Source organism: Oenanthe melanoleuca, chromosome 2 (genome assembly GCF_029582105.1).
Source record: "Oenanthe melanoleuca isolate GR-GAL-2019-014 chromosome 2, OMel1.0, whole genome shotgun sequence".
Lineage (NCBI taxonomy): Eukaryota > Metazoa > Chordata > Aves > Passeriformes > Muscicapidae > Oenanthe > Oenanthe melanoleuca.
This window is the reverse complement of record NC_079335.1, coordinates 100,022,762-100,045,431: the sequence shown is the minus strand read 5'-3', so window position 1 is coordinate 100,045,431 and position 22,670 is coordinate 100,022,762. Positions and strand designations below refer to the sequence as shown.

Genomic DNA, 22,670 nt, shown 5'->3' with positions numbered 1-22,670 from the left:
AAACCCCAAACCTAAAGACAACCAACCATTTAATATATCAGGGTGGAGATCAGCTTTCTGATCTTAAGTATGCCAAGTGCAAGCTAAGGCTGTAGTCACTTAAATGGCAGAAAGTAAAAGGTCTGAAAAGAGTGACATTTCAAAGACAAAAAGGTTGGGCTGTAAGAGAGGCAGAGTCCCATTAGGATAAGAAGACAACTAATTTGAAAATAACAGCCCTTATACGTGGTCTTTTATTTATTTTAAACATAATGTTCAGTTTAAGCATTCTAGTTAGACTGCTTTCTTAATTAGTGAAGAGCTTTCCAATCTGTGTTTTTAAATTACAGTATCTAAGAGAGAGAGCTGAAAGTTCCAACCGTACTGTTAAAAAGACAAGGCATCTTTCAAATGAAACAACACGTGGAATAGTAGTGGGAAGGAGTGTGAGTGTGTGAACTAGCTAGTTGGTGGAGTTACTAAAGGAGACTAATGATTCTGTTGATTATAAGAATCAGTGATTGCACACCAGACTCAAGAGTTTAGTCTGATTAAGCTCCTAAGCATTTTAATTCACAAATTATTGTTCCTTTAATGGTAGTATTTTTCACATTGTGTCTGTAGCAGATTGAAATACTAAGAGTGTTTGCGCTGATTGTTTTCGTCTTTTGAGTATTATCTGAAATTTAAAAGGCAAACTCCCTGGCATGAGCTTTACAAGTAGTGTGGTCCTTGTTTTGAGATGGTGGGCCCAGCTGAGAGGTGTGTTTGACTTGTAGAATAGTTTTAGATCTAGAAATCATCTAATCCATCTGTTCCACTTGGGTTAGGCCAACACTGAAGCAATATTTTCCAGACCACTTTTAAAATGTTTTCAAGAGCAGAGATTCTGACACCTCTGTTTTATATTTTCCTATGCTGGGCCCCACTCACTAGGAAGAATTTTCTTAATTTTCTTCCTATATTGAAATGAAATCCCTTACTGAGTCTTGTCTGTTGTCTCTTGTATTTTCATTTTAGCGTAGATTAGCATGTTTCACTAGAAGAGCTAAAACAGTGCTCAAATTCTGTGATTGTCTGCATTTAGCACCAATTTGTGTAGGAAAGCAAGCTATTTAGGGGGTTAATTCCATTATGTAGTGGTTGACATTCTCAGAGTGACTTGTCCACTTTTGATGAGGCCCAGAAACAGACAGAAGTATGACACATTCTTAAGAGTGTGTTTAGGAGTCTGGGGAACTTACATGTGGTATTCTAAAAGAATATTTGTAAGAATAAATAAACAAATAAATAAATAAATAAAGGCTTTGAAGCCTTTGACTTTTGCTAATACTCGTTGAGTGGCTGTAGTGGGATGTGGGAAGTATTGAGGCAGAGCACAATTGAAGGGAGCCTACGCTGCTTTTCATTTGTCTTGCACTGGCAAGTGATGTAGACAAGTTTGCTTCTATTGTTTGCCATTGACTACATCTTTTCAGAGCAATCTTTAGTTGATCATGAGATAGCAGGAAACAGCTTCTTGAAAGCTACTCCTGCAGAAGTAGTTAATGCATTAATGCATTGATTGTGCAAAGTGCTATAAAGAACAAAAAACTACACAGTGTCAATGATATGTTTTACATGGTGTGGAAGATAAATGTTCTAGTCTAAGACAAGTGGATGATATGCTGGAATGGTTTGCTTGCATTGAAGAGGAGAGAGGGTTATTTTCTGCTTTCCCTTGACTCTGGTTTCATGATTCCTCTTCTTCCTTGCCTGTTTGGATATTTATGATGCCAGCATGAACAGCTTTGGTCTGGTTAGAAAACTACGTTTCTTTTGAGTGCAGAAAAAATAGAATTTGAAGTAACTGATGAGCACAAGCAAACTTGCCATGTTTGCTTTGTAAAGTCTGTCTGAGATGCTGACGTAGTGTAGACAGACAATGAAGAGAGGAAATTAATGCCGTTTTAAGATCCCACTTCCTTTCCCAGTTCTAGCTGAGAAGTACACTAGGATTTAATTGTCATCAACTTCCAAAAGCAAACAGGTAAGTGAATGTGCTGTTTACTTTTGGTTGAAATGTTGTTCTTCAAAGCAAAATTCTGATAAGTAATTGCTAATAAGATGGTAACATTGTATCAGGAAGGAGAAAGCCTTGGATTTAACAGCATTCAAGTGGAGGCAAAATCTTCAGGTTGTTAGTTCGTAAACAACCCCACAATACTGTAGTGACAAATTAGTGTAAAAGGGATTCTACTGATTGAATTGTATTTTAGTGTTGCAAGTAGTAATTGCAAATAAATAGCTGTCACAATAATAGGAGCTTACTTGTAATGAGATTGCTCATTACATGAGCATGCCTATTTATAGAAGCAGACCACCTGCTTTTGGAGCTTCCATATTACCTGGAAAGCCTATAGGCACCATCAGTCTGTTGGTGTGACACTAAACTGTCTTAGATGTGATTGTTGCCCACACTGCAGAACAGGTTTTTAATTCTATTTTCAAGCCAGAAGTTTTCTGCTAACTTGAGGAGGAAAAAGAGGAAATATTCTGAATTTTCAAACACGATCATTGCTCCTCCCTTTGGGGTTGGCATTGGTACATCTGAGGCTGTTGATAGTTCTCTGCCTTCTATCAGATTAGTTAAAGTTAATAGTTTTGTCTTTGATAGTAGTCTGTAAAAGTTTCCATCTCTTGAGTGATCAAGAACGTTCTTGTAGAACATGTAATCTTGTCAGAGTTGATAATGAGTGTTTTGTTAAGTCGTCCACAGCCATTGATGCTTGTCAGAGTGAGGAAGAACAGATGAAATGTTTGGAGTTACCTGCTTAGATCAGTTAACAAACTGATCCTTTTCTTTTAGATACTCCTGAAGAGAGCCAGGTACTGGTTAAGCCTCTGTAGGCAAATACAAGCTGCTGGCCTTAATCTGTCTGAAGAGTGGCACAGCTGGCATGGATGGCTTGATAAATATTTCCTGTTTCTGTTGAAGAATAATTTTTCTGTACCAGTAAAACTGAGTGTCAGAGGGACAGCATGGTTTGACAAATGTTTGTGTTGAAGCCTGAACTATTGCCCTCTCCAGTTTGAGTTCTTTGCCTCTTGTTTCTGCCTCAGTGTTGCCCCTCTGTCCATTGTGTGAGTTCAAGAATTCATGGCTTGAGCAAATTGAACAAATCCGTGGCTGCCGAACAAACCGACATGAACAAACTGGATTTTGTTGAAAAAATGTATTTAAAAACCAAGTATGTTCATTTTCTGGGCTGTTCAGACAGATTTTTTTTTTTCCCTCCTGACCTAGTTTGTTTATAGAATCATAAGCACTTAAGCATTCATAGTAGAGAAGGCTGTGTAGAAATAGAGATGAGTGACCACTGATACAGTGGACAGATGATGTCTTTTCCAGGTCAAACTGACACCAAATATCATTTGAGGAAGGTAGTTGAACTGGTGGTAGCATTTGATATAAATTATTTATTGAAATTTAAATTGCCTTTAATGATACAGCATGTGGATAACAATATTTTAAAGCATATATAAGTATTTTTAGTTTTTTCCTGTTTAAAAATAGGTTTCACTGTACCACAAACTTAAAATACCGCATTTCTGAGATATGAAATAGTAAAAACACACTACAGTTTGTTCCCATCTATTTCTCTGATTATTTCTGTAAAAGATTAAATGTGCTGTAGTTGTTTTTGTAGTAAAATATTATTAATAAACTATATTAATCTGTCCTGTGTTGTATTTCAGAGATAGAGATTTTTGTTAGTTGGTCTAGTTTGGGCTCTGAAATACCCAAGTTGACAGTGGCCTTGGGAATATTTTTCTTCCCATGGAAATGAGAATGTAGTATTTTACATAGATAAGTTTGAAAGAAAACCCTGCTTTATTTTGCTTTACAAAATCCAGAAAGCAGAGTGGCAATTATAAAACTTCTAGTCATATCCTTTTGTGCGTTTGCTGTAGTAGCACAGGTAAAAAGCCCTTTGAGGTTCTGTGAGTATCATTTCCACATCCCCAACCCCCCCCAGATTGCATAACTTAATGTGGAAAGACTTAGCAGCTCTGAAATCACAACTGAACAATATTTCTTACTTAATCCAAAAGAAGAGTATTGGGTTTTGAACATTTTTATTTTCTATCAATCTCTCTATGCTATTAGAGAAGTTTGATATAAATGTAGAAGTCATATCTGGTAGATTAGAGCATTAATTTATAATTAATTTTCAAGTTAGATTTTTTGAAGTTTGGCTATATGTACGTATTTTATTGGTTTGTTTTGTTGTTTTTTTTCAGGTGCTTGATAGTTGTAGTAAGAGTTCTGGAAATTGCTTACTTTGGAAAGGTTTAGGATTGGTTTGTGGACTATATTATCTTGTTTTGCATTTATGGTGCAAAATACTAATACTATACTAATACAGAATAGTAAAAGGAAATTCCTAACAGTTTCTAAGCAGTAAAGTTTAGTTTAACATATCTGAAAAATAGCTTTAGTTCAACAATCATTTTATTATATTGTGCTGTGTAAAATCCTGTAACAAAAAGATTATACGAGTTCTTTATGAGGTAGTTTGGTAAAGTTAATAACTTCAGGTCTAAGCTTAACTCATTGAGTTTTGATACTTGAAATGCATTCTTTATGGGGGTATTTGGTTTTTTTCCTCTTTTCCAGCAAGTACTGAATTTTTTTGCAGGCTTGTGGAAAAATGTTGTTAATCCCTTCTGTTGCTAAAATTCTGCAGTTTTGGATTGAATGTGAAAGTTGTCCTAAATTCTGCTGCACAAGTAAAAATTCTTTTTGGTTTGTGAAAAAAAAACATAGAAGGGCGTGGTGGGGTGTGGTTGGTTTTCTTTAGTTTGTTTTTTTTCCTCTTTAAGTCCTGTAGATGCTTGAAGGAGTTCTGTGTTGACTTCAGGTAGGGTTTATTATATAATAATTTGTCCATTAGTAAGATTGCATAAGCTCAGGCTGAAAGACTTGTATGCTGTCTGGATCTGATAATGGCTTACAGCTAAAGAGCATGCCTGCCACTCCAGAGCAAACTGTATGAAACCAGTGCTCATTTGTGGTTTCACTGCCTGCACTAGTTTTTCTCAAGTGTTGGCCTGATTTTCTATAAAATTCTTCCTGCTTTATAGTTGTGCAGAGGACACCACGGCTGTGGATGGGATTGTGAAACTCATCTGTATTTTGCGAAAAGAATTGTAATAATGAGTTTTTTTTTTATCATTGGTCAGTTGAATCTAGTTAATGAACCGTACTGGGGTGAAAATAATTGGGAAGGGTGGGATAATGGTAAGGTTCCATTGCTGCTGAGGAAGTTACTTTGGTGAGTACCTTCATGATGTAGTATTGACACTAAATTAGTAAGGGTATAGTTTTTGAAATGAGAACTCCTGAAGCCAGCGCAGGTGCAGGCTTTGAGCTGTCCAGTCGGTGTCTCTGGGCATGCTGAAGGTGAGCTGGAAGGGAGATCAAGCAGCACATTGAGCAGGGTCCTGCAGTTGAATACATTCCTTTGGACCTCTACCTTCTGAGAAGCATGTGTGAAAGCATTTAGCTTTGTGGGAGGTAGAAGCAGTAATTCTCCCCTGCCTGCCTATGTCCCATCTGAATTATTTTATACCTTCATTACTCCCCCACTACTCTAGGCATCAAAAAACCCCATGGTTACTTATTTCATTATTCTATTTGCATTAGAATGCAAATGCGGTTTCTCCACTGGGTTTTATATTCTCCTCCAACCTCATGGTTCCCCACCCTCTGTACTGAAACTGGTGGTTGAGTGCTCTGAAGTGCTGTATTATATTAACATATATTTAAAGTATGTGAATAACCTTATGAGTGTAGATTAATTAATAAAAAAAGAACTTGTAAATTGTACTATGCTGTACAAAATATGTTTTGATTCATACATATCTCCAAATAGAAATCCTGAGTAGTGGGAAGATAATGTAATATTTCTACAGTTCAAAATACTCTTTAATATTAAGCAGAATTGCAAACTAATAATGTTCTTTTAAAAGGGCAGACCCCCTCATTTGTTCTCCCATGTTTCTCAGCTGAAAATTTTCATTAATTTATCTTTTTTCCTGAAATTTGGCATGGTAGCCAGAGGAGCTTAAATATAGTTTTGACAGTCGTATGACTGTTTGAATCGCCTGCCTAATTTAGAGAATTATCTGTGTGCTTGTCTGTCACTGATGGATATTGCCAAAATGATCAAAGAAAAAATAGGACGTTGTCTTTAAATAAGGCTATTTCTATGTTCTGTAAGCAAAACAGGAGCAATTTGAGCTGAAATTGTTCTACACTTCTTTGTGTCATTGTGAATCCTAGATATATTGTGCACAATTTGTCTGCTGAAAGTAAAGGTTGTCTGATTTAAGCTTATAGGCATGATTGTTCTTAAAAACTTAGTATAAAAATGTGAGTCTTGTGCAGAATTATGAAATGCTCAGCAGGGTTTCTTTAAAAAACAAATTTATATGCTTTAGGGCGCTGCCATTTTTTGTTCTTAATTTCCAGTTATGCAAGTATGAGTAGAAACTGAAAAGAACATCCTTGTCTTTGTTTCTATTTTCTTATAGGTTTTCCTTTTAAATTGATATTTAGGTGGCTTTAGTATGTCTCATTCCTAATATCCTCTTATTGCTCTCTTTAAGAGGGGTTAGTTTTGTTATTTTTTTGTACTTGGTGGGGGTCTGGAATAACACTGGTCCTCTTGTTAGTATAATTATCTCCTTTTTTGTCATGGTGTTGGGGTGGTTGCCCAGTGTGGAATGAGACAATCCACAGCATCCTCTCTTCTGCAAAGAGGGTGCAGGGAGTTACACCAAGGTTTCTGTCACTACTGCGATGCCAGGTGAGATCTGTCTGGGTTATCTGAGGTTTTGCGTGGAAGTCATAGTGGCTTTGGGAGAAGACTTGCTCTAGAAACAATATAACTGCTTTGAAGTTATTGCTATCTTTGTATCTCTTCTGGAGAGGCAATACACTGTCCATAAATAACTGAGTTGGCTGCTACATAATGTTTTTTTTTTTTTGATAGAACTTCTCCGGACTTGGAGCTTTGGCAGTTAGGTGTTTTTTCTGGACCATTTTAATCAGTAGGATTAAAAAAATGGGAAAGAATAAGATTTTAAAAAAAATACAAGCAACTGGTGGGATTCAGAAGGGGAAATGGGGATGGAGAAGAGGGACAAGGCCTTAGGGGCTCTTGAAATAAGACCATTGTGCAAAGATAATCAGTATCATGTTTTATTTATTAAATAGAAACTATTTCAAGCTGTGCTGTCTTAAGACAGGCTTAACCATTCTCAGACAGATGGGATTTAGTTTGTGCTGCTTTGGCTACTGTAGTGAATATTCTGAAACTTTGTATGAAAAGTTGACTGGTTCTGACAGATTGATCTTAGCATTCACTAGCTTCTCTGCTCTGCAGTCCTAGCTATGACTCCCATACAATGTAGTTTAAGGAAAATGTGCAGGTTTTTTGTCTTATCTAGCAAAGTGGGAACTGTTGTAGTTCAGAGTACTTTCACCAGTTTTACTGTTTATGTGCACAAGAAAGAGATTTGGGAGAGATTTGTCTTACACACAGTAGGTAGTAGGCAAGTAGACCTCTGCTAGGCTTGAGACAACATCTACAACCCTGAACTTGCCCCAGAGATTGAGTTTATATTCATGTTTCCCTGAAGTCTTTTAATTCTCCAACTTACTTTTGCTTTCAGGGACTTGAAATCTACTTGAAAACTACTTTCATAACTCTTATTTTTTGCTCCCCAGCACTGGCTGTCATTGTCTGTGAAACTTCTTATCCCGGTTTCTTAGATCTAGCTTCTTAAATTTGAAGTGTTGAGGGACAACCTTTGAACTGACATGACACATCATCAGTGGCGTTTGTCTGTAGTCCTAATTTGAAGATGATAAATCAATTGCAGTATGAGAATTAACTCTCTAAATATGGTCTTCCTTCCCTGCTTCCTGCCTTGGTTTATTTTTATTCGGTACTTTCTTCTGAGATTTGGGACACAAAACCAATTGTCTCGTACCACAGTACATGTGTTAGTAACATAGTGATTCTATTTTGGTTATGTTAGACTGCCCAAAAACATACAGACATGGTTCACTTGGCTCTGCTGCTCAGAGACCAGTAATATATTAACTTTGACAATCTCTGAAAATTTTTTACGAACACGCACCCAGGACATGTTTTTTTCCTCAGATATAATTTTTCTATAATCTCTGTGCATATGTTTCCTTTCCACTAAATGCTTTTTCTCTTAATATGGACTTGCCATTTAAGATGTAGTTTCTAATTAGACTAAATGTATGATGTATATCTCACTGACTGTTGCACATTGACATTATAGCTTTATGTAGGAGAACTTTTTCTTGCTGTAACTTGACATAAGCAACAGTGTGGTTTTTTTCATTTTCTATTATGTGTTATTTGTTTCTATTATGTGTTATTGACCATTAAGTTGTCGGTGCTGTACCCCAGATAGCAACTTGAAACTAGTGCAAGATGAGTGTTTTTGTAAGTCATGTTCTTATGAAGTATTATTTTGTTACCATTTTAATACAATAGGTAACAATAGATTGGATTTTTTTTTTTTTTTTTTTTTTTTTTTTTTTTTTTTTTTTTTTTTTTTTTTGTGGGGATGTATTTCTCTCAAATCTTAAATCTTTGTTTGTGGGGTTTTCTTGGGGCTGTACTTAAGTTGTATGAAAGAAAGATAGAAATTCTGTTGGGTTTGTGTGTTTGTTGCTTTTAATCCAGTTATATGTGATTTCTGCATAGATCTGCTTCTGATGAACAGGGCTTATCTGGCAATTTAATTTCAGTTAAGAAAGCTTTTTTTAAGCCAGAGTAATTTGTTATTATCCAGGAAACTAGAATAAGAAGAGTTGTGATTGGGGCAGTATTAGAGTAAGTAAATGTAATTTGTGTTTCAGTTTTATGGGCTATGTTATTTCAGTATTGTCAGCTGAGCTTTCATTTATCTTTTGAGTTCATTCATGCTTTTTCCATGTCTTTTGGCTGAATCATAACTGAAGCAATTTTGATGTTCTATACTGCTTACAAATTGAGATTGCCTGTTATTTAATGGTACTTATTCTATGTCTAATTTATTCCCAGTTAATGGGTTGTTTTTCAATATTTTTACTTTGCTTAGTTTAGTATATGATACAGTGTACTTTCTATACTTCGTAATGCTTTTATGCTACTCTTTAATTAATATCATAATGCGCTTTAAATCACTGACTGTCTTGTCTGTGTTCTGATGTGAATGGTCTAGGATTATTTTTTTAAGTATCATTTCTTTTGTGTCTTTTGTGGTTGAGTTGTGGTGAATGAGCTACAGGTGGATTTTAGTTGCTATCTTGTGCATGGAATATGGGTAATGGTGCTTGATGCATTGTTCTAGATTTATCTCCCCATGGTGGCTCTCTGTCCTCACCCTCAGTCTAGTCAGGTGCATTGCGTAGTTATTTGTATCCTGTGTCATTTTTCCTCAAAGGATATTTCCTATCATTTGAGTTGGCAATTCTGCTCTTTGTTTGTAGATTATTTCTTCATCCTAAATCTAAAACCCCAACATTTTTTCTTGCAAAATATTATTATTAAATATTTTTAAGTCTTGCATGAAAATGGGTTCAGGCTTTTGTAGACTTGCTACATTTTTGTTCACTGTAAATATATTTTACATTTTATATATATATGTATAATAAATAAACAGGTTATTCTCCCTCTCATCATCACCATAAAGTCTGATAGAACTCAAATCTGACCTCTACATAACTGCTGAAAATAGAGCAGTAAGTTTCCAGTAACTTGGATAAAGCTGTACTTTTGACTGCTAGGGTAGCTGTAGTGTGGGCCAGTGAAAGCAGCACTGGGCATTGAAATTAAGCCCAGAGATGACAACTCTGTTCATGTTGACTTACCTTGATAATTAGAAGGGCTGGAATTGTTTCTGTTCAAACTGATTATGCTTGTTTGAGAATGTATTAACCCTGGGCAACTGGATGCTTCAGCCTTTCAGTCCACATGAATGATACTTTGAGCTATTCAGTGAAATACTGTAGGTTTTACAATGCAGGTCTTGAGAAGAGGCCAGTCTTTGATGATGTAGTGGTTTAGTTTCAGGGTGCTGTCAAAATAGTCATAGCCAGCATAGCTGTACAGACCTTGATTTTGAAAAATACAGAGCAGATTGGCATATTCTAGCAAGTCATTTGGATTATAACATAAAAATACCATTTCATTGCCAGCAGTCCTGTGACGTAAAAATGAATGACTTGGCACTAGGAGGGTGATCAGTTGATCAGTAAAGTTGAATCAGTGGGCAGTTTGTAGTCTTATAGAATACTTAAAAAAAGAGCAAAGTCTCTTATTCTGGCTGTTTCAAAACTCATTGTCTGAATGTCTACAATTTTTTCACGCTTGAGTGGCTGAGTGGGAGGACTGAGTACTCCTTGGGGTACCTCTTTGTACTTGAGGTCAATTCCAGAAGTCTATTGTAGGAGTTGAAGTCTTAGCGAAGAGGACCTTTCTTGCAAGAAGGACAAGGTTTTCTCCAGTGGACATAGTTCTCCAGCAGTTAATTTCCAAGACAACTTGCAAGGATTCCAGTGTGTATCTTTCAAGTGGGAATCTTGATTTGTTCCTCTTCACTGCTTTAAATACATCAGATCTTTTTGTATAGAGGCATTAGAAGTGCAAATGTAGAGGGTCCACAAATTTGCAATTAAAATTACTGTTTTCTGGTGCCTATCACTTAAATATGTTTTCCTTTTTTATTGTTGGTTTGGGATGATATTGTACGTGTGTACAATAGGAATTAAAAAGGAATTAAAGGAATTGGATATGAAAGATACTAAAGGAATGTTGCTTTCCTATCCAACTTTTTCTGTAAGCAGTGGTGTCAGATTTGGTAATACAAACATGACATTGTTTCTTGTAGGATAATCATGGGTCAAACCGGGAAGAAATCTGAGAAGGGACCAATTTGTTGGAGAAAACGTGTAAAATCAGAATATATGAGACTGAGGCAGCTCAAGAGGTTCCGACGTGCTGATGAAGTAAAGGTACTTTATCTTTTGGTTCTATTGCTTATAGAATTTTACAAGTATCGATTATTTTCTGAAGTATGTGTCCTGCAGTTAACATTTGCTACAACAATTTCATTGAATACTTTGTCAATCCACTGAGAACTTGTCTTAACTCTATGGTCTTATAAACAGGTATATATGTGTATGTGCTTGGGTTGAGAATGTTAAGTATCAGAACAGGTTGTGGAGAGCTAATATGTCGACTTCTTTAGCAGCATGCTTTCCCAAATTTAATTTAGAATTTAGTTCCATTCTAAATGTGAGAACATGGTATGAATTGAAGAAAGGGATGATAAGCTGTATTGAACCTCACTAAACTCGTTTAAACTAAATTTGTATGTTTTGAGTTTTTAGCAGATTTTTTGTTACAATGTGTCTGTTAAATGTTATAATGCCTTAAGATGCTAAGAATTAATTTAGAGTCTTTCATTTATAATGTTGTGGTTAATTTTTAGAGTATGTTTAATTCTAATCGTCAGAAGATACTGGAAAGAACTGAAATTTTAAATCAAGAATGGAAACAACGTAGGATACAGCCTGTTCACATCATGACTTCTGTGAGCTCATTGCGCGGGACCAGGGAGGTTGGTTAACATGTGTTGTGGTAATTCCACTTATATGGTTGTTAACATGTTTTCATTTTATTACTGGAAAGTTGGCTGTTCTTTATATTTTTTTCCAGTATGATATGACTTGGAAGCTCAATGTGTTCTGTATGAGTGTCTTAAAGAATTTATTTATTGTATACTTTGATCATATGACTTCTGCAAAGCAGTGAATATGTAGTGGGCTACCTGGCTTTTAATGACATGCAGTAGTGAAACTTCTTTATTTCTGATAATGATTGGATCATACATCAGTGTCCTTTAATCAGATGGTTCTGTCTCTGTGGTACTGGGAGTTTACTCTTGCTCCTGTTGGAGTTAGTTTAATGAATCCTTGTGTTGCACAAGCAGACTGGATGCTATATTTGTGAAGAAAAAAAACTTCCATAGTTGTGGCATAATTTGAGCACCTAAACTGGTTTCCACAGAATTGGTAAGGTTGAAAGGAATGTCATCTAGTGCAGCTTTCCTGCTCAAGCAGGGTCATTCTAGAGTGTGTTACTCAGGATTGTGTCCTGTGTCATGGTAGCTTCAACAGTGATTTTAACCCATTTCAGCTTTCTAAATTCATCCCATCTTAATTTACCTTATTTCTAAGTTGCTCTTTAGGCACTTCTTCACACTTAATAAGTTTGAAGATATTTTATCTGTAATAATCTGAAAAGCAAACTCTTTTCAGTAGAATGAGAAAGAAAAGACTTCACTGTGAATAGGTGAAAAAAAGCAAACCAAAGTACTTTATCTGCAAAGAAATTTGCAGAGTTTCTTTTCCTAAAATTTTAGAGGTGCATTTGTGTGTATGCATGTTCAAATGTAAGGAGGTGAGGACCTTCAGATATTCTCTTTTAAATGTTCTTGAATGTGCAATTACTCATGTACAGCTCTATAGATACTGTGTGGGATCAGAACTGATAATAATTGATGCAAGTACACATGCAGTTTTCACTTTTTTTTTGTTAGTAGAAGATTGTTCCTCTTTTTTCTTTCTAGTGTGGTGTTCACTATTCTTTACTTTTATATTCTTTATCTTTATTCTATATTCTTTATGTTAATTTCCTGCCTGTATTGATAGAGCACACTAATTACTACATTCAATCCAGTCTCTGTGTCATGAATCAGAACTCTAATGCTTGATTTAAGGTTGCTATAATTTATAGTGAGTGAAGTGAGATGAATCAATGGCGGGGACTTTAAAAGATGACTTTAAAATCTTTTCTCAATATGCTGAATTTCTTCAGAGTTGCATAAGACCCTGGCTAGAAATAGGTTATGTGAGAGCCTTCCTGTGTTTGGTGAAGAGGGCAGGGCATTGCTTGTGACAGTCAGCATCAAGTGGAGACCTTAACATGCCCTGTACAGGCCTACCAGACATTAACCTGAGTTCCATACCAGAACAACTGAGCAGCATCCCTGAGGCTTAGTACTGAACACTGAGTCACTTTGACATAGCCCATTTGTCAGCTCGAGACTTCTAGATTCAAAGATAAAAGTAATTAATTCTTATACTTATGTATTTTGCTTTAAAAATACATGAAAAATATGCTAGGTGGCTGTTAGCTAGAAAATTAAACATTAACTTGAAATGGGAATGAAATGGTAGAATGGTGTCTAGAATATTAATATACACAGCAGAAATCTAATTTCATTTGCTGCAGATTAAAAAGAAAATAAGTAAGTCTGGCTTGTCATTCTGCCAGGGTACTGTCTCTGTATATTGTTTGTTACATTACTTTGTGTGTTTCTTTAGAAATGTGAAGCTCTGTTCATCTTTCCCTTCTGGAAAGGAGAAAGATCTTTTGTCTCTACTTCCTTTTTTCCTTTCAGGCAGCTATGATAGCTGTTTTAAACTTTGTTTTGCCTACTTCTAAACCTTCTCTATTGTACGTCCCCTAGCTTTGTGTGTTCCTGTCTGCTTCCGCTTGTAATTTTTTTCCCAGAGTTCTTCATACTGCAGTCCAAGTATTTGAGAAAAGTTGATCTATGTTTGTGAACCGTTGATTATTAGATGCAAGAATAACCTAATTGTTGTCTGTATTTCTATGGGTTGCTTATCCTTTGGAGGCTGCATAAATCTCTGAATATCCAAAACAGAAGTCCTGTAGCTGAAAGATTCAGTGATCTATCCAGAGTTACATATTAAGAGTTAATTTTCATTTTTCCTTTGCAAGCAGTGAGCATAATAAAAGGCTTGAGGATAGGATAAACAGACAATAATAGGGAAATAAGGCAGGAATTAAAAAGGCAAATGGAGTTTTTATTTATATAAGGTGTTGCTGGCATTAAAGTAAAATTTTATTTATTTTTATAACATAAATAATGCATGATTTCTGCTGTGTATTGATCTGAAGCCAGGGGAATTCACTTGTCTCTGAGACAGTCTGAGTAAATACACTAACATCAGTGTAGCAGCAGCAACAGGTACTAAATCTGTTTTGAGATACTAAACCTAATTTGTATTGTAGGTTGAATAGTCTGAATGAAATACTATCACAGCCACTTAATAGTGAGTGGAAAAACCCCATCATGATATATTAGCAAAGGTATTGACATAGAAATAATTCTTGAGGTACTTTTCTCTTGCTAAAACTATTTTTCCTGTTATACCTTAAGAAACTGGTGCATTTTTCAAAGGTTGATATGGCTAATTTTGAGAAACTCTTTGAATTTTGTACATTGTAGAGTGTTTTGTTATTTATTTATTTATTTTTTTTTCTTGATGTTGCTATGTAAGTGTAACTTCAACTTCTTATTTCAGTGCTCTGTTACCAGTGACATTGATTTTCCAAAACAAGTCATCCCACTAAAGACTCTCAATGCTGTTGCTTCTGTGCCTATAATGTATTCTTGGTCTCCCCTTCAACAGAATTTTATGGTAAGTTTAAACAAGTGTGGGGAGTAGAAAGGTATGGACAAAAGGGAGGTGTAAATTTTAGAAGTATACCAGCAAAAACCTATTGCCAATTACTTTGCCTACTTTAGGTATTGGTAATGGGGTATTAATAATCAGAAATAAGCTCCCCCAGATAAAATAAATAAAAAGGCAGCTTTGAAAACTGGATCTCTGTCCTCAATCTGCCTGAATATTTCCAAATCTTGCTGTAAAGTTTATTGAATTCAGGTGACCTATTGTCTTTTGTGGCTCTTAGCAAATATAGTTTTATTTGAAAGTATCTAGTTAGTGTAGTGAGAAATATTTTCTGAGGGATATGAATGCTTTAATGTAAGGCAATCAACCAACATATCTGCAACAGAACAGTAATTCTTGTGGAATAAAGGGAACTAAATCATGAAATACTCTCCTCACATAATGGTTGTTGTCATATCTGAGCATGCCCTTTTTTTTTTAGATTAGCTTCACTGTGTGCAGAAGCCATAGCATTAGATTTCTGATATACGTATTTGACTTTGAAAAGCTTAGCTTATTGCAAATCTTTGTCACCTCATTTTGTATATGACCACTTTTGCTGACTAGTTATTTTGATAGTAAATATTATGAAGTGGTATAAACAACATTTTTTTTTATCAGTATACATACAGAGTTTTTCCACACATTTTTCTCCTTGTATTCAATTCAACAGTGTTTGGATATTTTGGATTGCTACAGAATCATGATTAGCAGTAAAGTTTATTTTCTTAACAATAGAGGGTTCTTTTGTACTATTGGAAGATGCAGCTGAGTATCAAGGTCCATAAATTCTATTGTTAAAATATAGGCGTAATAATGCATTTAGTTTATCTTTAGTCAAATAAGGGGACAGTGGAGTTCAGATTAAATTGTCAGGCACGTTGCTCTTTAGACAACCTTAATTTTGAGCCTTTTTGTAACATATTTTCTTATCTCTGGCCAAACAATGAAAGTGTGGTTCCCATTGTGGTTTCCTACATTACTGTGAGAAAAAACCAAGGGGGGACGAATGAATTACCAAATGCAAACTTTCCAAAGCCAGGTAACTTAATGAGTTTCCATATTAGAGACTTTGTAGAAACACTCTGCTAACCTTAAGATTAGGAGCTAGTGTTAGTATTTTGAGCTAGCCACCAAGAATGCAAAAAATTGATAAAAGTCATTGAGGGTTTTGTTTTGTTTTTCTAGTTAATGGTAAATGTTCTAAAATGGTGAAGCTAATTAATTTACTGTTACAGGCAGACTCCTGTAGATAGTGAAAAACAATGCAGAAATTGTCTCTTGACAACAGAATTTGAAATTGTTTGATTATCACTGTTGTTCCTAGGTAGAAGATGAAACTGTTTTACATAACATTCCATATATGGGAGATGAAGTGCTTGACCAGGATGGTACCTTTATTGAAGAACTGATCAAGAACTATGATGGGAAAGTGCATGGAGACAGAGGTGAGCCCAAACACTCAGGTATACTAATAATTTCTTCCTATTTAAATTATTGTTGTAGTGTTGGTTAAGGCCTGATGTGTGTTTGTTACAGTAGTACCTCTACAGCCTCTACATTGTGTAAACTTTGGGTATAACAGGCTTGCATATTTAAATGTATTGTTCTGCATTTTTATTAGGCTGCAAAGTTTTAAGCAATAGTGTGGAGAAATTAAGCACATTAACTTTTTCCTTATACCATACAGTGATTCTTCGTATTTAATTTTGTGCTCAGAGCTTTGGAATATGATATTGTACTGTGTGTGTGTCCTGCCTAGCAGAAAGTGCCAGGAGGATTATGCAAAATTCTGATAATGACAGAATTTGCAAATGTGATTCAACAGAATAACCTCTTGTAGGTTTGTGGGAGTTTTTCTTCCTTCCTTTCTTTAATGAACTTGCTAGCTATTTAAAAACCCTCTCTCTGTAAATCAGCTTATAGAGCAAAGTTGTATCCTTCTGTTGGTACAGAAGTATTATATATATTTATTCTAAGGTGTAGTTTACCTGTTCTCCTGTGTGAGATCTGGACCACCTGCAGTGTAATTGGTCTCTCAGTTTGCTAAAATCTCCATGAAGTGGCTTTCACTTGCTCTGTGTTCCCTCCCTTCATCCTCAGAAGTGGCTCATATAAGCCTCAACTTCACAGTTGCAGAAGTTTCTTTTGACTACTGTGATTCCCCCTTCACAGAAATATTACCTACACACTCCACCCCTTCACCCAGAGAATAGCTTCTTAAAATTAATCATATTCCTGTTAATGCTGAAGTGTCTGAGACAGAAAACCACATTTAAGTTTATTGTGTACCATTCATGAAGATTAAGACTGTGATTCAATAATAAATGCCACTCAGCCCTACACTAGACTTGTTAATATCCTCAGTATAGGTGGTGCCTTTGTGTTTCATAAGAAACATGTAATGTTTCATAAGAAACATGTAATGTTTCAAGGGCTTTGGCCTTTGGATATTTTTACACATTTACTGATTGCCGATTTCCCTGTCAGAAAACTGGTTATGCCAAAATGATGACATTACTTCTAAATGTCTTCTATTATTGATTTAATTTATTATTGAAGGAGTTTAGCTTTAAAATTAATCCTGTTTGAGCATCCTGAGATGCAAATTTATGATGGCAATTGCTATTATTATGGGTTCTCCATAATATATAAAATATATTAGAAGTAGAAAGACTTTTAAAAAGTTTCCCAATAACTAGTATTGTGTGACTGTAATTACATATAAATACTGTGAGAATCTGTAATCCAGAGGTATTCCCATGTAAGAATCAGAATTCTAAACTAGCTCTGTAATTGCACTTTTGGGAGATAATTTGTACTAACCTATGTGTGTATATTAAGAGTCTGTTTAAAACATCCAAGTAGTATTTTCATTGTCTGCATAGTAATAAAACTATTATTTTCTGTCAAGTTATTTTGACATCCAAACTCAGTCCAGGTTCAAAAGGATGGTAATAAGCACTACAGTTCCGACATAGTTCATGGTTATTATTATTTTTTTTAAATAGTCTTTGTTAGCACTAACCACGATTTTTCCTTTTTGCAGAAATGCCTTATTGTTAAATCTGTTCTGCCATCTGAATGTCACAGCAGAATATAATCTAATAGAGAGATATATGCAGCATTGTATCTTTCAGTATTCTCTTGAAGTTTTTGTGTATTTCTTTTATCATCCAGCCAGTGGCGTCTATTGTCTGAAGTGGATGCTAAGAAACTACCATCCAAAAATCTGTCTGGAGATTTATAGACGAGTTTATAGACTGTTAAGCATGCAGTTCCAGACTGGCTTAATCCACCTATATTGGAACTGAGATTCTGGCATAAAACCTCTAAAACAATGTAGTTGGTAGTACTTTTTATCTTACAAGAAGAGAGACTTATATATGTATGGAGTTGGAAAAAAATGTTGGAATTTTTCTTCTTCTCTTCCCAGTTGTCAGTCTAAGAAATGAATATTGAGCATTTTTAACTTGCCTTGGTTCATACACTGCAATTTAAGAAGGAAAAACTGCCGAATTGCTTTTCATAAATGTCAGCATTTGCCCTAATTTAATTAAAGTGTAGAGAGAATTAAAAATACCTCATATACACCATATGCTTTTTTGTTCACTCCCAATTTTTCTGGATTTCAGAATGTGGATTTATCAATGACGAAATATTTGTTGAGTTGGTCAATGCCCTTGGTCAATATAGTGATGATGAAGATGATGATGATGGAGATGACAATCCAGATGAAAGAGATGACAAGCAAAAAGATCGGGAAGGTAACAGGATGGGTATGTCTATCTGCAGACTCTAAAAATTAAACCCAAAACATTACATTTAACCACTCAATAAATTTATTCAAACCCATCTTCCTATGTGATAGTTCTCAGGTCTAAAGTAGCATAATTTTAATAATTTCCTGTGTCATTTAATTCAAGATTTGTATTGAGAACACCATGAAAGGCACTTTTGTCAATTTTCATTCATTGGTATACTGAGGAAGTCAAATGCACCAAAAATCAGTCAGGTATCTGTCCAATAAATGCTTTGGTACTCCTCAGAAAATGATGTATTGTTATTCTAAAGCATGGAGAGTTCTGAATTTCCATCTCCATCTGCTGGTGAAACTGCTGGTTTCTCTGAATTTTACTAGTAGATTTTTCTTATCAGGAAAGATCACTTAACATGGTTAAAATTGTAAACGATTTAGAAATAAAAATCTTCTTTTTTACATTAGAATTTTGGTGAACTCCCTCTTTCTCGGAACACCTTCTTGAGGTAACAAAGGAGCAGAAATGCATATTTTTTTACTTTTTAAAATTTTTTTGCTTCCTTGGCAGAGAAAGAAACACACCCACCTCGGAGATTTCCTTCTGACAAGATATTTGAAGCCATTTCCTCAATGTTTCCAGACAAGGGTACAGCAGAAGAATTAAAAGAGAAGTAAGAACGTATTTCTTAGGTTATATTGCTCTGTTGCTTTATGAAACAGAGATTCCTGTATGAAATACATAGTTAATTAAATATTTATTGATTAGGAATTGTCCCCCTTGCAGCTAGTTCTTTGGCATTTGTGTAACTTCTGCAAGTGTCACTGAAAGGGATTTGGCTCTTTCCTCCAAGTCAAACAATACAGAAGTGTTTATTAGATATGAGTGGTGAGTTCGTGATGGTCTTGAAAACAAATGTCTTATTTCCTAGTCAATTTGTATTAATGAGTATGGAATTAATAATTTGTTCTGTCATTAACAGATTGGTATTTTTAGCTAGCACATATTTCTTAGGGTGTTTAAGTTGTCATTGAAAATGCATAGTGATACTGGAATAAAAAACAATTTAATAAAAAAATTATACTTAATAAGTAACTTCTATTATTTTCCTTTAAAGATACAAAGAACTCACTGAGCAGCAGCTTCCTGGAGCTCTTCCTCCTGAGTGCACACCAAACATAGATGGACCAAATGCTAAATCTGTTCAGAGGGAGCAAAGCCTGCACTCTTTTCACACGCTCTTCTGTAGACGCTGTTTTAAATACGATTGCTTCTTACATCGTAAGTACAATTAAAGTGTGCCTGTATATATCTTACTTTTTTTTTTTGTAAAAAGTCACGAGACTTAAAAATACCATAAGATCCAATGCAGAAGGAAGGAAAAATAATAAAAAATAAAAGCAGGAATGTCTCTAAATTTTATGAAAACATCTCATACACATTAACATTATTTTGCAGTGAAAAGTGTACCTCAGAAAAGAGAATGCACCTGTATGTGTAGCTTGTTATCCTTTTTGCATTTGGGACTTTGTATAGAATTCCTGACTTGGACCGGTCTGTAACATCACTTCTCTTTTTATATAGTCTGCAAAAAAACTACATGATTTTCTACTATTGTTTCTGTGTTACACTTTCTCGGTTTGTGCCTGGAGAATGGGATGTATTTTTTCTATTAAAAATCCTGATATTTCATCAGACTTGCTTCATTTTCCATTAGAGAGAATGAACACTCATGAACAGTTTTCTCTTTTATTCTGCCGTGTTGCTTTCTAGCCACATTAGTTGTACTTGGTTATTTGAAGAATTGTTTCAGAGAGTTGAGTTTTAGAAATTGTGATGTCCTTTCCGCTGAACTGCTTTCATGTTGCCCCATTGTTTTGGGCCATCAAGCTGACAAGAGCTTAGTAGTGATGTTGGCTTTCTCTTGCAAAGTGTGAAGAGATTCTGAAGTGCTACTTGAGACAATTATTCTGGACAGAGAGTTAAATGTAAATGGAAAACTAACAGTCAAATATGAAGTGGTTTCAACTTGTGGCAGCATACTGTACCAAATTAATTTTTGCTTTTGACTTAGCTGTTCATTTGCATGTTCCACTGTGAGTGCGCATGCATGTTCATTTGGGAACCCTTGTGCTTTGTCAGCAGCTCTTCATCCAGCACATATGCAATCTACCTGTATTTGTACTCCACACTGAAGGCTTTGCACAGTGCTGCTGCTTTTCCATATCCCTTGGTTGCCTTTCAGTTTGAGGAGGAGTTGGAGTTTTCTTAGATAGTGGGAAGGGGGCAAGCTTTTAATGTTCCTAGTTCCTTTAGTACTTGAGCATTTTGGAGTCAGGTCTGTTAGTTTTACTTTCTCCTTATATTCTGTTGATAGGCCTTGCTAGAAAATACAAAATAAAAAATAAAAGGAAGCTGTTACTTCTGCATAACATTTAAGAACAGTAAGTTTCTTGAGTAGGCTGCTGCTTTGACCAGCCAGCTCCAACACAGTGTGTTCTATGAAGCTGTAGGTCTTGTGGTGTGCCTGGACACTCATTCCAAGTAGTGCTGTGTGCACCCCTAGTCTGTACGACAAGGAAGTGAAGTTGTATGCTGATTCTTGGCAAGCCATTTGTCTGGCAGGGGTTTTAGGAGCTCTTGACACACTCAATCTAGCAGAGAGATTGGGTGCCAGTTTTGATTCTTAAGTCAACAAAAAAGCATTGTCTGGACACGGTAAGAGCAGGCTTACTCTAGTGGCATCTCTGAAGACTTCAGATATTTCTGCTGCAGTGATTTTAGGCACTTTTCTCAATTTTATGAACTTTTAGCAGTTTTTCAGTGGAGATGGTGGCTCCTCTGGAACACACATATATTTCATTACTCTGTTTCATTAGTCTGTGTAGATTTGTTTTTCATGGTCATTTTTGCAGACTGATAGAAGTAGAACTGAAAGGTTTTGCTGACTATGTTGGGTACCTGCTACTTTACCAGACCACAGTTTTGAGACACTAGTTCTGAAAGACTTTTATTTGCGTGCTGTGAAGAATGGGTTCACAGTCTTAGACTTTTTTGTCATGTTCTTGGGTGCCAGGTTCAGCCAGTGAAACTGTTCAGAGCTATGCCACTGCTTGAAGGACCTCAGTTCTTAAACCAGCAGCATCCTTTAAGCCAAAAGTACTGTGCTTCCTTTCTCTGTGTTCATAATCTTGAGATGGAAGACAAAGTGTTTATACTAAAAGATTGCTGAAGTTCTTGTTACTAGTGATTTTTGATATGTCCCTTAAGCAAGGTGTGTTCTTCCCAAAGTGGTGTATGTCCAAGGCTTTGTTTAAACTGTGCCTTGTACTTAAAAGTGCCCAAACTTGAAATCATTGCTTCAGGATTTCAGGGCCATGACAGAAAAGAGGGATGCATAACACTTCCACTGTGGAGGCATTCAAGATGTACCTTTGTGTCAGATGGAGGGTGAAATTACTGGTTATGTAATCACTGCAAAGAGAACTCTTGATGTTTGCTGTGTGGGCTCAACACTGGATTCTGAATTAAGTAAACTGATGCTTCAGTTGCCATTCCCCGTTACATATGCAAATTCCACTGCAACAATGACTGCTCACTGCTTTGGGTGCATTGCTTCCTTTTGCTTTTGTCTGTAGTTACACCAAGGAAACAGAATTGTTTTCTTTCTGTTTGTCTGTCTGTCTGTGTGTCTGTCTAGAGCACAGAATTTTTTTGTTAAAAACACAAGAGGGTCAGTTGTTTGGCCTCTTTGTTTTCTGTGAAATCTGAAGACTTTTGGTCAAAATTCGCCAGGCTCATTGCTGGGAATAAGTAATTCATCAAAAAAATAAAAAAAAAACAACAAACCAACAAACTGCTTTGGTTAGTGGAAGGCAGCAGTAGCAATTTTCAGTGTTTCTGCAACAGTTTAACAATTTAACTTCTATTACATTTCTACAGTTGCCTCTATATTCTGTTTCGTGCACTTGCTAAGTGCTGTGGGATGATGTCCTCACTTCTTCAGATGACATTTTTGATGAATTACTTTGGTTATGTGGTGGGCTACAGTGATCAGATTTGTATTTTGAAGGGCATAAATCTCTTGAGAAGGTATAGAGAATTAAAAAAATACAGGAATCCTATTAGGTCTGGTTTTTCTTTTTTTTATTTTTCCCTCTCAGATTACATTTTTGTTAAGATTAGCCTTATTTTGTAGAGTTTCCGATCTTTGTTCTAGAACATTTGAGTTGAATATAGGAAAATTAGATTTTTAACGTGTCAAGTCCCCTTGACGACCTGGCAATCCCTTTATGTGCAGGTGATGACATAAC

The 22,670-nt window shown here is 35.6% G+C and overlaps 1 protein-coding gene across 8 annotated transcripts in view; it reads left to right on the top strand.

The window, feature by feature from the left end:
- EZH2 (enhancer of zeste 2 polycomb repressive complex 2 subunit) overlaps positions 1 to 22,670 on the top strand; it is a 49,933-nt gene that overhangs the window by 10,245 nt on the left and 17,018 nt on the right. The window contains exons 1-8 of one of the 8 annotated variants that reach the window (XM_056483140.1): positions 3,015 to 3,209; positions 10,942 to 11,065; positions 11,545 to 11,673; positions 14,450 to 14,566; positions 15,927 to 16,065; positions 18,235 to 18,366; positions 18,928 to 19,030; positions 19,475 to 19,638. In XM_056483140.1, coding sequence (XP_056339115.1) covers positions 3,166 to 3,209; positions 10,942 to 11,065; positions 11,545 to 11,673; positions 14,450 to 14,566; positions 15,927 to 16,065; positions 18,235 to 18,366; positions 18,928 to 19,030; positions 19,475 to 19,638 — 952 coding nt within the window. In that variant the 5' untranslated portion in view covers positions 3,015 to 3,165. Of the gene's footprint in view, positions 1 to 3,014; positions 3,210 to 10,941; positions 11,066 to 11,544; positions 11,674 to 14,449; positions 14,567 to 15,926; positions 16,066 to 18,234; positions 18,379 to 18,927; positions 19,031 to 19,474; positions 19,639 to 22,670 lie in introns of those variants that run through there. The other 7 variants (XM_056483142.1, XM_056483143.1, XM_056483139.1 and 4 more) reach the window with 7 other exon arrangements.